The sequence below is a fragment of the Hypanus sabinus genome, chromosome 21 (assembly GCF_030144855.1).
Source record: "Hypanus sabinus isolate sHypSab1 chromosome 21, sHypSab1.hap1, whole genome shotgun sequence".
In the NCBI taxonomy this organism is placed as follows: Eukaryota; Metazoa; Chordata; class Chondrichthyes; order Myliobatiformes; family Dasyatidae; genus Hypanus; species Hypanus sabinus.
In genome coordinates, this window is record NC_082726.1 from 38,151,559 (window position 1) to 38,171,598 (window position 20,040).

The following is a 20,040-nucleotide window of genomic DNA, read 5'->3' on the forward strand; positions in this document are numbered from 1 at the left end:
ACTGTAAAAGGCAATGGCGAGCACAAAGAGAGGTTGAATTAACCGATTTGAGAATCGAGCCCCAAATCTCATCAGATAAAGAGATATTTAAATCATGCTCCCAAGCCATTCTAATTTTATCCACAGGGGCACGCCATAAGAATGCTAATTTATCATGAATAAATGATATTAAACCTTTACCCAGTGGATTAATAGAAAGAAGTAAATCCATAACATTTTTCTCAGGCATTTCAGGGAAGTTAGGAATTAAAGGATTAATAAAATGTCTAATTTGGAGATATCTAAAAAAATGAGCATTAGGCAGATTGAACTTAGCAGAGAGCTGTTGAAAAGATGCAAAGCGATTGTCAATAAAAAGATCTTCAAAATGTCTAATGCCCTTCCTAAACCAATCATGGAATGTTGAATCAGACATAGAAGATAAAAAAAAAGGTGATTATGTAAGATAGGACTAGAAGAGGAAAAACCATAGAAACCATAAAATTTCCGAAACTGAGCCCATATTCGCAAAGTGTGTCTAACAAGAGGGTTAACAATTAATCTAGACAAACTACTAGGGAGTACAGATAAAAAGGTCATTAAGGTAAAGATGGAATACAAAACTAAGCTCACCAATAATATTAAAGAGGATACCAAAGGTTTCTTCAGATACATTGTGTAAAGCGGAGACAAGAGTGGATATCAGACTGCTGGAAAACAATGCTTGAGTCGTAATGGGGGACAATGAAATGGCGGATGAACTGAATAAGTATTTTGCATCAGTCTTCACTCTGGAAGACACTTACCAGTGTGGTAGAAATTCCAGGTGTCAGGGGTTATGAAGGGTGTGAAGTTACAATAACTAGAGAGAAGATTCTTGGGAAATGAAAGGTCTGAAGGTAGATAAGTCACCTGGACCAGATGGTGTACACCCCAGGGTTCTGAAAGAGGTGACTGAAGAGATTGTGGAGACATTAGTAATAATCTTTCAATATCACTAGATTCTGGAATGGTTCTGGAAGATTGAAAAATTGCAAATATCTCCACTTTTCAAGAAGGGAGAGAGGCAGAAAAAAGGAAACTATAAGCCAGTTAGTCTGATGTTAGTTGTTGGGAAGAAGTTGGAATTGATTATTAAGGATGAGCTCTCAGGGTGGAAGCACATGATAAAATAAGCCTTTAGTCATCATGGTGTCACAAGGGAAAATCTTCTCTGACAAATCTGTTGGAATTCTTTGAAGAAATAACAAGCAGGATAGACAAAGGAGACCTGGTTGATTTTGTGTACTTGGATTTTCAGAAGGCCTTTGACAAGGTGTCACACGAGGCTGCTTAACAAGCTACCACACGAGGCTGCTTAACAAGCTACGAGCCCGTGGTATTACGGGAAAGATTCTTGTATAGATAAGGGAGTGGCTGATTAGTAGGAGGCAAAGAATGAGAATAAAGGGAGCATTTTCTGGTTAGCTGCCGGTGACTGGTGGTGTTCTGTAGGGGTCTGTGTTGGGACCAATACTTTTTACGTTATATGTTGATGATTTGGATGATGGAATTGATGGCTTTGTTGTAAAGTTTGTAGACAATACGAAGATAGTTGGAGGGTAGGGTAGTTTTGAGGAAATAGAGAGGCTACAGAAGGACTTGGACAGATTAGGAGAATGGGAAAAGAAGTGGCAGATGGAATGTGGTGTTAGGAAATGTATGGTTATGCACTTTGGTAGAAGAAATGAAAGGGTTGACTGTTTTCTAAATGGAGAGAAGGGATTTTGGGAGTCCTTGTGCAGGATTCCCTAAAGGTTAATTTGACGGTTGAATCTGTAGTGAGGAAGACAAATGCGATATTAGCATTCATTTCAAGAGGACTAGAATATAAATGCAAGGATGTACTATTGACACTTGGTGAGGCCTCACTTGGAGTGTTGTGAGTAGTTTTGGGCCCCTTATCTTAGAAAGGATGTGCTGAAACTAGAAAGGGTTCAAAGGGTGTTCACAAAAATGATTCCAGGATTGAATGGCTTGTTATATGAAGAGCATCCGATGTCTCTGGACCTGTATTTGCTAGAATTTAGATGAATGTAGGGGGTCATTGAAACCTATAGATTGTTGAAAGGCATTGATAGAGTGAATGTGGCAAACATGCTTCCTATGGTGGGAGAGTCTATGACCAGAGGGCTCAGCCTCAGAAAAAAGGGGCATCTTTTTACAATAGAGATGAGGAGGAATTTCTTTAGCCAGAGAGTGGTGAATCTGTGGAATTCTTTACCACAGGCAGCTGTGGATGCTAAGTCTTTATGTATATTTAAGACAGAGGATTATAGATTCTTGATTGGTTGGGCCATGAAGGGATACAGGGAGAAGGTAGGAGATTGGGGCTGAGAGGGAAATGGATCAGCTATGATGAAATGGCAGAGAAGACTTGATGGGCCAAATGGCCAAATTCTGCTCCTATATCTTATGGTCTCATGAAAAGATGACCTTCATAGAGTTATCTGATGCTATTTTTTCAAACTGCACTGGTTTTTTAAAGAAACCATACCAGGGACTATTCTAGACTTAGTTTTGGGAAATAAATCTGGTCATGTGACTGGAGTTTCAGTAAGAGCATGTTTTGGGCTTGGTCATAGAAAACTAAGGGTACTGATGAAGTGGCGTTTCACGTCTATATCAAAGTGTTGGTGGCCAAGTAGTAAGTTTGCAGGTAGCACAAAAATTGGACTTGCGGATTGTGAAGAAGGTTCTCTAAGGATACTCAGGATATAGGCCAGTTGGAAATATGGACAGAGAAATTGCAAATGGAGCTTAATCTGGACATGTATGAAATGTTGCGCTTTGGGAGGTCAAATATAAGAGGAGAATATAACGTAAGTGGCAGGACCCTTAAAATGTAACAGGGAACCTTGGGGTGCAAGACCATAGCTTCTGGTAAGTGGCAACACAAGTAAATAGGGTGGTAAAGAAGTCAACATGGCATACTTGCCTTTATCAGTCAGGGGACTGAATATAAAAATCGGCTTAAGTTGTAGCTATATTAAAAAAAATTAAGAATTGGTTAAGCCACATGTGGATTATTGTATGTATTTCTGGTCATCACATTACAGGATGGATGTGGAGGTTTTTGAAAAGGCGCACTCAAGGTTTATCAAAATGTTGCCTGGTTTAGCTTTGGAAGAAAGGTTTGGCGGACTAGACTTGTTCCCTCTGGAACATTTTAGAATTCTAGAATTTTCTCTCATGGTGATGTCACATACTAGGGGATTTGGGTTTAAGGTAAGAGTGGGGGTTTAAAGGAGGTATATGAGTCAAGATTTTTTTTTACAGAATTCAAATGAACTGCCAAGGGTGGTGGGGAAAGTGGGACTGTTAAAGTGGGATTTAACCATATGTGGAATGGAGGGATGAAGACCATGTGCAGGTAGTTGTGCAGTTTAAATTGTTGTCCTAGTTGCAATAGAAATCATAAAACTAAATGACCTATTCTTTTGATGTAAAATGCTTTTAGCTTTCATGAGAAAGGATCTGAATATTGAGAAGTGAACTGCTTGTAGAATATTTGATTACTGACCTGCCTTTGTAGCAAGAGTATTTTTGTGACTGATCTTAGGTGTGTCTAATCAACGACAACCCATGGAATACATATGCTGAGGGGTTGAACAATGGTAATGCATTTAATATTATGCATAGGTCATTAAATGCTGTTATTTTGAAGATAGCATTGTCTGGTCTCACATAACTTGGAATTTACTTACCACTTAACATCTTGAGACTGAAGATGGTCTTGCTGCTTAGAAATGTCTCTGGCACTGAGTCTGGCTCTATGAATCAGAAGGGAATGGGGTGAAGAAGCAAACTGTGTTGATGGTTAATTTGTTAGGGGAATAGAAAGGAAGTTCTGTGAACAAGATTACTGGATGGTATGTGGCCTCCTGGGTTTTGGATTGAGTCCTCAGCATTCTTAAGTACAAAGATGTGTAACCAGAGGCAATAATCCATGTAGGTACCAGTACATGGGTAGAAAGAATAATGACATTCTGCAAAGTGTGTTCAGGGAGTTAGGTGCCAAGTTAAAGGACAGCACCTTCAGAGTTGTAATCTCAGGATTACTACCCATGCCTCTCGCTAGTGAGGCCATAAATGAGAAGATTATGCAGTTTAATGTGTGGTGAAGAGCTGACGTAGGAGGGATCATTTTCCACTGCCTTTTCCACTGTTTCTGTTCTCTCATTTAATTTATTTGTTCTTTTTAATTAAGTTATGTGGCATTTAAAGTATGAAGTGTAGCTATAAATGAAATTATCAGTATTATTGCTGTTGTAATATTACTATACCACAATAAGATTGACAAATGGACAAAAATAAATTGATTCAGTCACCAATCAGTGAGAGAAGTGACAGCGACGGGATGAGGCAATCCTTCTGATGTCGGGCCTGTATTCTGTTGTTGCAATCCTGAGGCGCTGGCCAAAATGTGCATTGGAGAGTCTGTTTCTGTTCTAGTTCTTGATAGAGTTCATTGAAGAAAACAATGACTCACATATGTACATGGAGGGGAACAGTGTGAGTAGGAGCATTGCAATAGCTCTTGTGTTTTTGAATTGAGCTTGGGGAACCATGTTGATCCAAAGTCACGAACCCCAACATCCTTGTGTTGTGCTTTGAGCAAATCAGATGTTCCCATTTCCAAGACCTCCATCTGAAGAGTTGCCTCATCTATGGAAGGCACCAGCCTTTTGGCTTCTGCAGTCTACTGGCCGTCAGCCGAAACGGAGAACGGTTGTCTCAGGAAGAGGAGGATGTTACTTGAGAGTTTAGAGGAGCTTTCAAATTGTTCCGTGATGTTTTCTGCCTGGCTCATCACGAAATCCTTCATCAATGGATCCTCCAGCATTTCGTTCTTCTCGCAATGCTCCTGCAGGCGTGGAAAGTGCAGCTTTCTCCCGTGAATGTCTCTCTCCAAAAGGTTCAGCTTTGATCGGAAAGCTTCAGCTGCCTCATATATGTCCACAGCAGTGTTTGTTGCTTTGTAATTGCAGATTAAGTTGATTTAGATGAGACATGATGTCACACAAAAAATGAACGTGTCATCACCTTGTTGTCACTTAAAAACCTCTTAAATCGTTGGGCTTTTTGGCTCTGCAAGTTGGATAAAAATGACACAAGCTCATTACGCAGGTCACACACCCTGTCCAACACACGGCCTTTGCTCAGCGGTCTACGGGGGCGTAGGTCAAGTGTACAGTGATTAAAACAAATTAGAGCAGCGCACGCTTTATTTATGTATTAGGACAGTTGCCTTCATGTAAGTGCCAATGGGTCAGCGCGGTCCAGACATTTGGTTTTCGAGGTCTGTCTATTGGGGTTCTTTGGCTTAGGCTCCAAGCTACATTTAATGCATATTGTCATTTGAAACAGTAAAAAGTTGAGATTTCTTGTGAGATAATTCCATAAATAGTAAGTTGGGCAGCACCACTAGTGTAAATTCACTTTCGAAATAATTGAGTTTTTTTCATTTAATGTAATATATTGGTACAACAGTTATCTTTGAAGATTAGAATAATAGATTTTAATTTCCAGTTTTTAAAAAATCAGATGATTATTAACCCTATTTTCCCAATATAAGCTATACCGGAAAACACCTAAGATTAATGATGGCTTACTTGAAAATATTCCCATGTTGTACTTGTCAACTTAAATTTTAACTTTCAGATCTTAATGGTGAGAAAGTTACTCGCTTAACCTCATTCAGTTTTGTTGTTTATATTTGCCATTTCCGTAAGAATTTACTGATAATGATCAAGATTGGGAGCATCTTTATGATCTTAGACCAAAACGTTGAGTGTTTATTCTTTTCCATAAATACTGCCTGAACTGCTGAGTTCCTCCAACATTTTGCATGTGTTACTTTGGATTTTCAGCATCTGCAGAATTTCTCGTTTTCTACCAATGGCCTCAGTTCCTTTGACAGGCCAGGTGATGTTGTAGACACTGTAGCACCACCAAAAATACACGTTTGCTGCTTTCTTATTCCAAACTTAGACTGGCAGCAATGTGTTCAAAATTAGCCATGATAGCTTTGCAGAGTTTGCAACAAAGATACTGGCATTCTGATTAAGTGCAGCTGTGAATAAAAACATAGTACAAGAAGTGCTATTTTTGAAACATGGAGAATATTCTGTTATTGCTGCAGTTGAGGAAGCCACTTTGTAAAAATAGTTATTGATGAAACTTGTTATTTTTAACGCTAAATGTTATTAAATCTGTGCTGTGTATTGAAACAGCGATACCAAATGATCCAGCAAGCTCAGCAGCAGATGATGCAGAATTACTACCTACAGCAACAGTACACAACAGTCATGCAACAGCAAGCGGCTTTGCGGCAGATGATGGCACAAGGATGCATTCAGCAACAGGTGATCCTGCAGCAACACCCACAAGCTCTTGTAAGTACTTCAATTTCATTTTGATTGCTTCCTTAAATGTTCCCTCAATTTTTTTACAAACATTTTACACCAATTTGAAAAGTGAATGATGAAAGCTGAAAATTGCATCACTTTATTTTTCCACATTTCAACAACTGCATCAAGATATAATTGTGTATTCATTTTAACAGGAAAGTATTATCAAATATTGAGTTGTAGTCAGAAACAATGGAGCCAAACCGTGAGATATTAGGCATAGTGAGCAAAATATGTCTAGTAAGTGGGTTAGAAGGAGGATTTGGGAAAGAATCATATTGGGAAAAGTCTTGATGACTGAAGGTATGGCTGCCAGTAGTGGAGAAAAGAGAGAGGGGAAGAGTACATGAAAGTCCATAGAGGAATAGTTAGAGGAATCAGTGCAGGTGTAGGTTTCATAATTTAATTACTGAGTAAATATATACTGCCCAAGATGAAAATTATGAATATTATTTCACCTGAATCTGCACTGCTTCTCTTCCAAAATTGAGATGAAGGTGATCATTTCAAACAGCTGACTCTGATTAATAGTTTTTAAAACTCTCCATGATGTGGAATTAGAATCTCATTGTTCAAGCTGATTAAATTCACTCTTTTCTGGTTGTGCTTTGGGGTCATTGTATTGCCTTGTTTAAATTTCAGCATATATCTGAAGTTGATTGTCACAGCTTTGGTGAGATTTGAACTAATGCCCTCTGGATGTCAGCTGCTGATGCAGACCAGGTTTAAAGGGATGGTGAAGAGGCTGACATTTAAGAGTGGAGATTTTGATGATATAGCTGTTAATTAGTCTTGATTAGGCTGTAGGTGAGTTGCTTGCTTTTTTTATTTGTAATTATGAAAGATTTTTGCCTTGTAGTTGAACTTGTACAAAGATGTTTAAAATGCACCTTTCACTTGATTTCTGAATTGCACATCAGAGCCAATGAAATGCTTATGAAGTGTAATCTCTGTTCCAATATAGGAAGTTCAACTAATTTGTGGTCAGCATACTCTTTCAAATTTCTTTTAGTGCAGTTGAACATGAACTGAAAATGGAACAGAAAACTTTGGGGGGGGGGGGGGTGGAAACACAAATAGGGCTTCTGGATCTCTTTTGTTCAGATAGGTCTTTAGTTTAAAATATTAACTAAGATTTAGCTTAGAATTCCATTTTGAATATAAAACATTTTGTAGATAAAGTATAAACAGGCATAAATACTAACCCTGAAACTGATGCCCACTTCACACATAATAAATTCTTAACTCGTACAAAGGAAAATTTCAGGATGTGGAGATGGGCATTATGCCCTGCTTCCCTGTTTCTTTTTCCTTATGTCTTGCAGTGCAGCAGTGGTGGTGTTGAAAACACCAAGTGATTAGTCCTGCATTTATATCTGGTGCTCTACAGTAAGTTGTGACCTTTATGTGGAGGAAATGATCTGCTTCTAGTTGATTTTAACTATATTTTGACTGGTTCTCTGCAGTCTTATTAGAGATTAGATGTATGATGAAGTATTTTTAAACAAACATAAACGTATTGTTCTGTGGGAGATTCAAACCATTTGTCCTCAATAATACACCAATATAAGACTTTTTATTAGTACATTACGTAAACGAAATCTGGATGCTTCCTGTAATGCTGCATTTCATATTCTTCTACATTTTCTACATGCCACTATGGTAAAGCAGACAACGTAATCAAGGACCCCACCAACCCCAGATATTCTCTCAGAATGTATCTTTTTGGCAGCAATATATTACAACACATAGTAAAAAGCTATAAATTTCAATAACAAATGTATTTATACTTCCTCAAAGCACTGATAATATGATTTGTATGCATAGCAAGCAAAATAGTTATTCATTGTATCTCAGTACATGTGACAACAATAAAACAATTTATGAATTTATTTTGACATGCCTTTGTGTTTCTCTCTCCTCTCTCTCCCTCTCCATCCATTGATGATTTTGTCTACAGCTTAACTCCCTGTCGACCCAGTCCTTTCATGCCTCTATCTGAGCTATTCCCTTTTTCCTGTCCAGGCCTACCAAATCCTTCAGAACTTAAGTCTCATGTTGTTATCTTCCTTAGTTCCGATAAAGAGTTTTTGACTTGAAACTTTAACTCCATTTCTCTCTTAACAGATGTAGCCTAATTCAACTGGCTGAGTATCTCCAACATACTTTCAGATTTCCACATTTAATTTTCCATAATAATTTGTGCCACAATGACCTCTAGTGGATAACCAATGTAATGTAATTACATAGTTAAGCAAAAGGCTGTCAATATGACATATTTGACTGTCTTTTACATTTCATTCTATGTTTTGTGTTTTTGGCATGATATGTTTTAAAATTATTTTATTTTCATTTACATTTATACTATTATTGTAATCATGGAAGTGGGGGAAGGCAGAACTGCTGGTGTAACACAGTGTACTGAATTTTAGACATGATGGAGGGGGAGGTTCCATTACTTTTTATTGAGAGCATTATGGCAAATCTTCGAGAGGATATCCTGGAGCAATTGCCCATTAGGCCACTTGGGTAGAATTTGGGAATAGGGGAGCAATGATCACACTTCTGGGATTATAATATAGGCCAACTAGTAATCAGTGGAACAGTTAAGTAAGCAGAAAGCTGTAAGAGAAATACAATTGTGGTCATGGGGCATTTCAACTTTACCCATATTGACTGGAATTGACTTAGTACAGGGGCCTAAATGGCCTGGTATTTGTTAAGGTCAAGGTTGTTTTGTGTTTTGCTGCAATATGTAGAGGTCATGTTTGAGATGGGGCTGTACGCAGCCTTAGGAAATGGATCTAGGCAAGATAATGCAATGTTGCACAGATAGGGTAACTGCTTGGTATCAAAAACCAAATGGCAGAGGTTTAAGGTGAAGAGAAAATTTTTTAAATAGGATCCAAGGGGAAAAGTGTTTTACAAAGTGGTTGATATCTAGAATGCTGCCAAAGGAGGTGTGGTATCAGATCCAAAAACTGTTTCTGGGCATTTTAGGCAGGCACTAATGCAGGTTAATGGGAGTAGTAGATGGGCAAGTCGGTTGGCAAGGATATGTTGGGTCAGAAGGCCTGCTCCTGTTTTATGACTCTTGAATTTTCCTTTAGGTTATGTATCCTCTTTGAATTAGAAAGAATGTTGTGCATGTCTTTGGTATTGTCATTGGTTTTTAATTGGCTAGATGGTGAAATCAAAGATGTACTGTATCGCTTCTACCTTCTAAAATTAATTATGACATTAAATGTAATTCAGATTGCAGTTTGAATCACTGTTTTGATTTTCTGTCAAACCAGTTTGATTGTAATTTGATAGTGAATTTAATAGTGTCATTATATTCCTTATGTTGTATTGTAATTCAAAACAAGAAATTTACCATTTCACAAATAATGTTTTTGTGTTAAAACATGGATTAAGATGTTAAAAACCCAAAACTGGACAATGCTGCATCATAGCTTGCACATTCACTCCTTTTTGGGCCAATGTATTGTTTTAAGATATCATTCAATTACACTGGTTACCACAAACTTGCTTTTCTTGGCCAGAAGGCTATTTAAAATCAGCTCTCTGGTAATGTACAAGTTGTCCCATTCTTTTTTAAATGTAGTTTATCACATTACACTCAGCAGATTAGTAGTACTAATTATTTTGCTAACAATATAAATCCTGGAACATAGCTGTTTTAAACTATTCAAATTCATTCAGATACCATGCTTCAACTGTGCAATTCCTTTCCTTTTGAATTAGTCAAAATAAGTTGAACGGAAGTTATAAAAATAGATTGGAAGTAGCTTCCATAAGCTTCATCCTTTTTAATTGCCACATAATGAGCACATTGGCAAATAGTAATTACTTTTTTGATACATCCCAACATGCTATTATAATCTTTAAATATGTTTAATACTATGCATATTTATTTATTTGCAGCAACTTTACTATATTACCCAATTTTAAAAAAGCTTCATATATGATCACTTAATTGCATTTTCCCAATGTTTACACTGTAATACAGTAGATTTTAGATGCTGTAAATTAAGCAAAATTTTAATAGATTTCAAAACTACCCATTGTGTTTTAGAACTCATTTCTTAAATTAAAAATCTCATTACATGGAGTACTTTAATGCTGTGAGATTTGTCCTTTACATCTCTCCATTTTCCACTTCCTTTCTGCTGATAATCTCCAGTCAGGGTTTCCAGTTATCTCTCTTACATGGAATTAAATTAAATTGTAAAATCAGACCCTGGTTTATTTATACCCAATTATTTAAAATTGTATTTTGGAAAAATGGCATTCATACTGTCCCCTTGGTGTACATTTGATATTGTCCTAACTTAGGACTTTTTAAACTATTTAATAGTAAGTGGTAAAACCCTCTGGTAGCAAAATACTGCAGCTAGTAAAGCTGTTGCCTGATGATGAGCAAATCATCCTCTTGAATTCTGTCATTTTATCGAGTTTTCATGTTCTTTCAGTGATGATGTGGGTTTTCTCTGGGTACACTAGTTTTCTCTCTTATCCCTAAAATGTACTGGTTGTAAGTGGCCACTGTAATCTTGGACAGAGTTTATAGGTATATGGGAATAATAGGTTGAAGTAAAAGTAGTTGAGAAATGGGATTGTTCTGAGAATTGGCATAAGCTGGATGGACTGAATGACCACATTCTCTATTGTGATTAAACATACAAATATATTTACTGTCAGTGACATTATAAATGCAAACTGAGATTTTTGACAATTCAGAGTGCTGGATAGAGGGAGTAATGCCACAAGTCGAGAGAATGCAACATTGTCACCCTTTGTAGGAACAAAGGGGACAGAAGCGACTGTAACAACTACAGGGAATCTCCTTGCTGCATCATTGGGAAGGTCTTCGCCTGCGTGGTCTTGAACAGATGGCAGAAAATAGCCGAAAGGGTATCCCGAGTCTCAGTGTGGTTTCAGGTCAGAATGCTCCACAATCGGCATGATCTTCTCCCTTCGACAGTTACAAGAGAAATGCAGAGAGCAAATACAACCACTGTACGTCACTTTCATTCACCTCACGAAGGCCTTCGAGCTTGTGAGCAGAGACGTCCTGTTCAAAATCCTTGCTAGGATTAGTTGCTCCCTGAGGCTCTTCAGGATAGGTCAGTTATTCCACACAGACATGAAGGGCATCGTTCAGTTTGACGGCTGTTCTTTAGAGGCCTTCAACATCCACAGCAGTGTGAAGCAGGGCTGTGTGCTTGCTCCCAGCCTGTTCGGCATCTTCTTTGCAGTCATGCTGAAGCACGCCTTTGGAACATCAACTGATGGTGTCTACCTCCACATCGGATGGGAGGCTGTTCAGTCTGTCCTGGCTGAGGGCGAAAACCAAGATTCGTGAAGTACTCATCAGGACATGTTGTTTGCAGGCGATGCAGTATTGGCAACACACTCTGACGAGCAACTGCAACACCTCATGGACAGCTTCTCATGAGCCTGTCAGGACTTCAGCTTGACCATCAGCCTGAAGAAGACCAACGTGTTGGGCCAAGGCGTTGAGCACCCCCATGCCATTACCATCGACAACTACGAGCTGGAGGTAGTTCACGAGTTTACATACCTTAGCTCCACCATCACGGACAGTCTCTCCTTAGAATCCAAGATCAACAGATGGATCAAACGAACAACCTCAACATTCGCCAGAGAATGTCTGGGAGAACAGAAAGCTGATGATGCACACCAAGATTGCAGTCTACAGGGCCTGTGTCCTCAGCACACTGCTTTATGGCAGCGAGACCTGGAGCATCTGCTTCAGACAAGAGCAGCTTCTCAACGTCTCTCACCTTCGTAGCCTGAAACGCATTCTGGACATTAAGTGGACTGACCAAGTCACCAACAATGAGGTCCTGGCCTGTACCCAGATACCCAGCCTCTTCACCCTGTTCCAACAACACCGTCTCTGCTGGCTGGGCCACGTACACCGCATATCAGACGAGAGGATCCTGAAAGACCTGCTGCATGGGGAACTGGCCTCTGGCGAGAAAGTACAAGGGCGGCCCCATCTTCATTTCAAAGATGTCTGCAAGAGAGACATGAAGTCACTGAACATGAATGTCGAGAGGTGGGAGGATATTGCAAACGATCGCTCTTGCTGGAGGCTGGAACTATGCAGAGGTCTAAAAGGAGGCTTGCTGCTGAAGAAAAGCACACTTGCCGAAGAAACAGCACCAAGACAACATTGGAGGACAGCGCCTTCAAGTGCAGTCGCTGCAACCGAGATTGTCACTCCCGTATGGGCCTCTACAGATGCTGCTGTACCAACACAGACTGAAGCAAGACTTTCCAGGCGCAGATCCATGGTCTCGCAAGACTAATGGATGCCGCCATCATCATCATCATCATCATCAGTCAGCATGGCTTTGTCAAAGGCAGGTCGTGCTTTGCAAGCCTGATTGAATTTTTTGAGGATATGACTAAACACATTAATGAAGGTAGAGCCGTAAACGTAAGTGTATATGGATTCTAGCAAGGCACTTGATAAGGTACCCCATGCAAGGCTTATTGAGAAAGTAAGGAGGCATGGGATCCAAGGGGACATTGCTTTATGGATCCAGAACTGGCTTGCCCACAGAAGGCAAAGAGTGGTTTTGGACAGGTCATATTCTGCATGGAGGCCAGTGACCAGTGGTGTGCCTCAGCGATCTGTTCTGGGACCTGTACTCTTTGTGATTTTTATAAATGACCTGGATGAGGAAGTGGAGGGATGGGTTGGTAAATTTGCTAATGACACAAAGGTTGGGGGTGTTTTGGATAGTGTGGAGGGCTGTCAGAGGTTACAACAGGACATTGATAGGATGCAGAACTGGGTTGAGAAGTGGCAGATGAAGTTCAACCCAGTTAAGTGTAAGGTGGTTCATTTTGGAAAGTCAAATACAATGGCAGAATATAGCATTAATGGTAGGACTCTTGGCAGTGTGGAGGATCAGAGGGATCTTGCGGTCTGAGCCCATAGGACACTCAAAGCTGCTATGCAGGTTAACTCTGTGGTTAAGAAGGCATACAGTGCAATGGCCTTCATCAATCATGGGATTGAGTTTAAGAGCTGAGAAGTAATGTTGCAGCTATATAGGACCCTGGTCAAACGGCGCTTGGAGTACCGTGGTCAATTCTGATCACCTCACTACAGGAAGGATGTGGAAACCATAGAAAGGATGCAGAGGAAATTTACAAGGATGTTGCCTGGATTAGGGAGCATGCTTTATGAGAATAGGCCTTTTCTCCTCGGAGCGACGGAGGATGAGACGTGACCTGATAGAGCTGTACAAGATAATGAGAGGCATTGATCATGTGGATAATCAGAGGCTTTCCCCCAGAGCTGAAATGGCTAACATGAGAGTTCATAGTTTTAAGGTGCTTGGAAGTAGGTACAGAGGAGATGTCAGGGGCAAGTTTTTTATGCAAAGAGTGGTAAGTGCATGGAATGAGCTGCAAGTGGCGGTGGTGGAGGCAGAAACGATAGGGTCTTTTGAGAGACTCCTGGATGGCTATGTGGAGCTTAGAAAAATAGAGGGCCATGGGTAAAGCCTAGGTAGTTCTAAGGTATGGACATGTTCGGCACAGCTCTGTGGGCCGAAGGACCTGTATTGTGCTGTAAGTTTTCCATGTTATTGATGTTTTAGCTGCAGTTCTAATATTTAAAAGTTAATTTTACCTTTGTTTTAGTATTTTTAAAGGAATCTTGAATCCAGCATTCATTTTACAAGTTAATCAATAAAAATTTTGGAATACTGTGCAGCATTAGATCAATCCTAATGGTTTTCCTTTGGTTTAATCACAGATCTGTCCAATTCTAAATGAGAAGCTCTGCCATTGGATATTTATTATAGTTGACCTATTTCTTCTCTCTCTCCCCCGGCTTATCTATTTCTTTTAAGGATGTCATTCAGATAAATTTTTTTGAGGCTGCTAACTTGCAAAATAAAAGTACTAAACAACATGAAATTAACTTTTGAAATTAAAGGCAAAATACACAAAGTTTAACAACAGTAAAATGATCTGACTAAATCAAATTATATTTGCTATTCTCACATTCCACTCCATTGAAATCAACCTACTAGATTTGTAGAGACTTGATGTATATTCATTTCTCAGGATGATCAAGTCATTTCCAATTGCAAAGCTGCCATGGTAGCACTTTATTGTCCCTCCGTCCCTCCTTCATTACTCACAGACCTAACATTGCCATAGTAGTTTGCCAAGCTGTTTTAAGAGTCAAGCCCTTTGTTGTGGTTATGGAGTTGAATATAGATAAGGCAGATTTTTGCCCCTGAGCAGCATTAATGAACCAAGTGTGATTATATGATTGATCTTTGTTTTAAATATTAAATTTCAGATGATCAACTGACTTGAGGTTCTGCTGCTGCCACATTAGCACCTTAGACCATAAGACATTCTGCTCCATGTCTTACTAGGCCATTGGCTGATTATGGTCGAAAGCTGCTTGATTTGAGTTCCTCTAGCATACTGTTTGTTGTTCTACATTCCAGCAACTGCATTCTCTTTTGTCTTCAGTGCCCTAACTACTGCTTAGTTGAAAGTCTATATTTACTTGCTGGATGTCCTGTGCTAGGCTACAGAACTCCATAGAGTAAATTGATTGCTTAGAATCCAGTTAAATGGGTAAAAGTGGCAGCATAGAGTGGAATTGGCAATTGTAAAGCAAAAAGTGGTTCCCTGTAAATTGGAATTAGAACAACCTTTTAAGTATAGGTTCTATTTGATCCTAATTTCCAAAGCTTACCTTCTGAAGGGTATCATTAGACCTGTGATTAAGCAAGCCAAGGATGGGGTAGAGAAATGAAGGTGCATTTTTTTTGGTGTATGGGGAAGGTGATGATAGGAATTTTTAGATAAACTTGCTCTGGATTTCAGAATGGTGTACTGGTATTACAAAGCCATCTAGCTCTTCGCCAAATATGATGTTGGCTTTTTTTTTCAGAATTCATTGTTGCCTTGGACGCAAATGAATAAGTAAAATTTGACTTGTGTACATTTGCAGACACACATGCAGGAAAAGACTGAAGTTCCCCAAGCTCCACTTCCGTCCCAGCAGACAGCCAAACTGTTGTCACTGACGCCGCCATCTTCACCGAAAGTACGAGCTGGTCATAGGAGAATTGTCAGTGATGTTCCTTTCAGCAGTGTTTTTGGAGTGCCTGCCAGTCATTCCTCTCAACAACTGGCAGCAGCTGCTGCTGAGGCAAATCTTTATAAATCTAAGTGAGTTAATTGCTGTAGCTGTACTGGTTTAAGTAGTACTTCGTGACGTTTGGGGAATTTGTCACTCTATGTGAATAATTACATGCCTCTATCTTGCAGAACAGAATTAAATAATGTTTAAGATTTTCCAAACTAACGATATCTCTATAATGGTATTTGTGTTCATTAATTGGAACCAAATACTGAAACTAAAATGTTTCATACAACCAGATTCTCCCTTTTAAAATCTGATAATCTCAGATATTGGAACACAGATTTACAAAATAAAAATTTAAATGGATTTTGTTTGCTGCAAATTAAAACAATTTTGGATGCACTGCTGAGGATTTAGAGTAGAATGGCCCAGAATTTGTGGTGACCTATGAGGTCCTATCACTTCCTGATGACCTGAAAAAATCTTTTAAGTGTTTAGGATGGTTCAGCAATAATTATTGATTCTTCAGGTGTCTGTTGGTTGGTTGACCATGGATGTTGTATTCCAGCTATCTATGTGAACGCAAGCCCAGGGCAACACAACATGGAGAGCAAACTGATGCCCATGTAGTAGGCTCCCCCCACCCACACACACACAGCTGATGAATCGAAGGGAATGGCAGAGAACAGGACAGTGGTGTTACAGAAGTTTTCAGTCAGTGTTGAACTCAATGCAGGACTGCCTTACGGATTCCAGCTCCAGATTATTCTTCAGGATTTACTCCCGAAGCCTTCCCCATGAATAGGCATAGCTACAATGCAGTGGAGGTTTGAGATCGGAGCTTTCCTTCTAGATGAGTTGCCAACCATGGCTGACGAGTCCCACTGGCCCAAAACGAGTGGTTTTAAGGTGCCAGTAACCTGCCTTTGTCCCTTCTCCTGTCAGTAGAAATGGTCCTGCAGGCTTACTAGCTAAGCCACATATGAAGGCCAGGAGCTGGACTTAGTTGTCAGAGGCTATTAGAGAAGTACACCATTTGGGAGCATTTAATAGATAGTGGGTGTTTATACCCACTAGCTCCCCCAGCTATAACAGCTTTAAGGAACTAATTATTAATTAGTAAGCCATTAAAACCTAAACTTTGCGTAACTAAATGAAAAACATTTTAGGACATCTTACACATTTGTGAAAATGCCTAAGTTTATGTACTTTCAAATTAATTCTGTGGTACAAAGGTGCCCATATAGTGTCGCTTACTCTGTGGCACAAAATTTGAAAGTTCTTGAGTTCTAGTGGTGTCTGTCTGGAGCTTGTACATTCCTGCTAAGATTGCATGAATTTCCCTGAGGTACTTGAATTTCTTCCCGAATTTATATGCTATATTGGTTAATAAATTAGTTGGCTACTACAAGTTGTCCTTGGTGTAGGCTATGTTAGAGAACTTGGGATAGTTGATAGGAAGAGAGACAAAGTTAAGTGAAATAAGTTGGGGAAATGATTAGAATTGCTCTGAAATATTTTGAGCTGGCATATAGGCTAAATGTTGACCTGTGGTCTAGTGGAATATGACCACAGCTGAAATATGAAGGCTGCCTATAGCTTATCCTTTATAGTTTGCTGGATCTAGGTATATGTTTGGGATTTCTTCATCAAGCTGTACATATGTAAAATAGCCATTTTTGCTGTTGGTTGCAAGGATTGGATGCCTGCAGGCATTGTTAGTTTACCCTTATTTACTACAAATTTATGGCCAGTATTTCATTTTGTTTCTAATATTGAGAAAAATCAGTGAGTGATTTTCAGTGTTGGCCTCCACTCCCAGATTCCAGCTTGTGAAAGTTTTACATATAAGACATTGCCTTTGCTTTGGAGGTATTTATTAGTCGCACTTAATTTATGAAAGGAATATGTTCCTGGAAAACATTTTGCTGAGCAAAATTTTGTAACTCAGGAAAGTTAGGAAAATTGCATATATTAATTTTGGACTTGTTCACACGTCACACACAAAAAAAGTGCCATTTGTTATGGTGAAACATATCTTGTAAATGGAGTGTTCATAAATTAAGGAATACTTGTTTAGGCAAACTTCTTATCAGTGAGTGACTGAATACTGCATTTTCTATTGCTTTAATATGGACTTTTCTATTCTAGATCAGCCTCAACAAGTCCTGCAGTTTCCCCCAAAACATCACAGCAAAATATTTATAATCCACCAGATATTTCCACATGGAATCCATTTGGAGATGACAATTTTTCCAAGTTAACAGCAGAGGAACTTCTCAATAAGGAATTTGCTGAACTACGAAAAGGTAAGTGTGTTTTCCTATTCTGAGATGCCACATTTAGCCCGACCTTCAGAAATTGCATCATTTGACACTTGTATTCCGCATATCACAGAACAGGTGATTTGTGAGTATCCTAACTTTGGAAATCGTGGAACCATTCATATTTTATGTTTCGTTTTATATAAGTTTCATTTGGTGGCTTGCCGTGTTTGGGAATTTTGAGAGTGGATATACTGTAAGTATTAAAAATCCACTATACAAAGAATGCTACCGCACAGGAATAGGCTCTTCAGTCCACTGTGTTGGCACTAGTCATAATGTTTAATTAATTCCATCTACCTGCACGTGGTCTCTAATCCTCTATTTTCTGTCTGTTTGAGCCTGCCTGAAATATTGTTATTGTTTACTTCTATCACCTCCCCTGACAGCATGTTCCAAATATCTAATACTGCAATCTCTCAAAAGAAACGGCCTCACAGCTCCTTCAAACTTTGTCCCTCCCAACTTAAACCTATGCCCACTAGTATTTGATATCCCCTTCCAAGAAAAGGACTACTAGTTACCTTATATATTACTAGTTCTCATAATTATATATATATACACACTACTACTAAACAGTTTTCCCCATGGTCTCCAGACTTATTAGTTAGAAGGAGAGATTGGATAAATTTGGATTTGAAAAAATCCAAATTTATCCAATCTCTCCTTATAGCTAAAAACTCCAATCTAGGTAATGTCCAAATGAATCTCTTCTGCACATTCTCCAAAACATCCACAACCTTCCTGAAATGTGGCAACCAAAATCCAAATTTTATACACAAAGTACACTGCAGATGCTGTGGTCAAATAAACACGTATAAACAAGCTGGATGAACTCTGCAGGTTGGGCAGCATCCATTGAAAGGAGCAGTCAACGTTTCGGGCTGAGATGAAGGGTCTCGGCCCGAAACATTGACTGCTCCTTTCAACGGATGCTGCCCAACCTGCTGAGTTCATCCAGCTTGTTTGTCCAAATTTTATACAACTGCAACCTGACTTCTCAACTTATATGTTGCTTGCCCTGACTAACAAAGGTATGCATTCTGTAGCCTTTTCTACTTGTGTCCACTTGCAATAGTTTGTGGTCCTATTATCAGTTTTGGTTTCCTGATTTAAAAGTTTCTCAGTTTTTTCATTAAGGATATTTTCACTGATTTGGAAAGCACATTGCTTTGTTGATAAGGAGAAACTGTTAGAAGCTGGAATTGAAATGACTGACCCAAAAGAGTTCATACTGCAAATATAAAGACTTGGTATTCTACAAAGATGTAACTTGACCACATGAGCAATAAGATGGGAGTGGAGAATTATCACTTAGCAATGTTACCACTTCACTGAAATCTCTGACTACACTCACTTTTAATGGAAGTGGTTACTGTGGATAACTCGATTTCCTCTTTAAAATTCTTCCAACAGATAAAGATGCAGAACAGAAGAAAGTACCAGCTGAAAATATAGCTCAAGGGTTTCCTTCTGGCATGACTCTACCCCAGACAGATATTTTTGGAGCATCACCTTTCACATCAGGGACAGGTTTGTATTAATATTTGAATAATTAATTAGCAGCAACAGACTCCCTACAATTTTGCCATTGGTTGCAAATAGTCTTTATTTGGTAAATCTGTATCAAATGCATAATGTAAAATTATTAGGAATTTTCACTTTGTCAAGTGAATTTAATAAGAGAATTTGAGCCCATTGTGAAAGCTTTTGAATTAATCTTTCAGACATTTGTAACATAGCAATATACTTTTAACTCTGAGCACATGCAGCTCACCAGCGAATATGCATGAAATTCTCTCTTCTGTTTAAAATACTTTCTTACTTCCTATCTTTCTCTTTATAAGAAGCTAAAATATCAATGGACACATTAGAATCTAGTTCATCGGCAACTATTTCTGATTCTTTAATACATGGGCCACTATCTGACTTCCCAGGTAAGGATCAATAAATAAAAAGGATTTTTTTATTTTCTTGTGAGTATCAAGAATTCACAGTTGTTACATATCTGCAGATGTGGAAGTGTGACTATTTAATTAGTGAAGTACATTCATTGAATGCTTCAATGGATTAGTGTTACAAAACAGAAGATACTTATTTTCCAGAAGATTTGAAAATACTAATT

General features: G+C 38.8%; 2 protein-coding genes across 2 annotated transcripts in view; one reads left to right on the forward strand and one right to left on the reverse strand.

Annotated features, from left to right (window-relative positions):
* Positions 1–20,040, reverse strand: part of LOC132378976 (progestin and adipoQ receptor family member 3-like) — a 157,587-nt gene that overhangs the window by 82,144 nt on the left and 55,403 nt on the right. The window lies entirely within an intron of this gene.
* The window catches only part of LOC132378844 (AP2-associated protein kinase 1-like), a 101,085-nt gene that overhangs the window by 67,916 nt on the left and 13,129 nt on the right, over positions 1–20,040 (forward strand). The window contains exons 12-16 of the mRNA XM_059946099.1: positions 6,255–6,416; positions 15,457–15,677; positions 17,743–17,900; positions 19,332–19,448; positions 19,763–19,852. Of these exons, the coding sequence (XP_059802082.1) occupies positions 6,255–6,416; positions 15,457–15,677; positions 17,743–17,900; positions 19,332–19,448; positions 19,763–19,852 (748 nt within the window). The remainder of the gene's footprint in view (positions 1–6,254; positions 6,417–15,456; positions 15,678–17,742; positions 17,901–19,331; positions 19,449–19,762; positions 19,853–20,040) is intronic.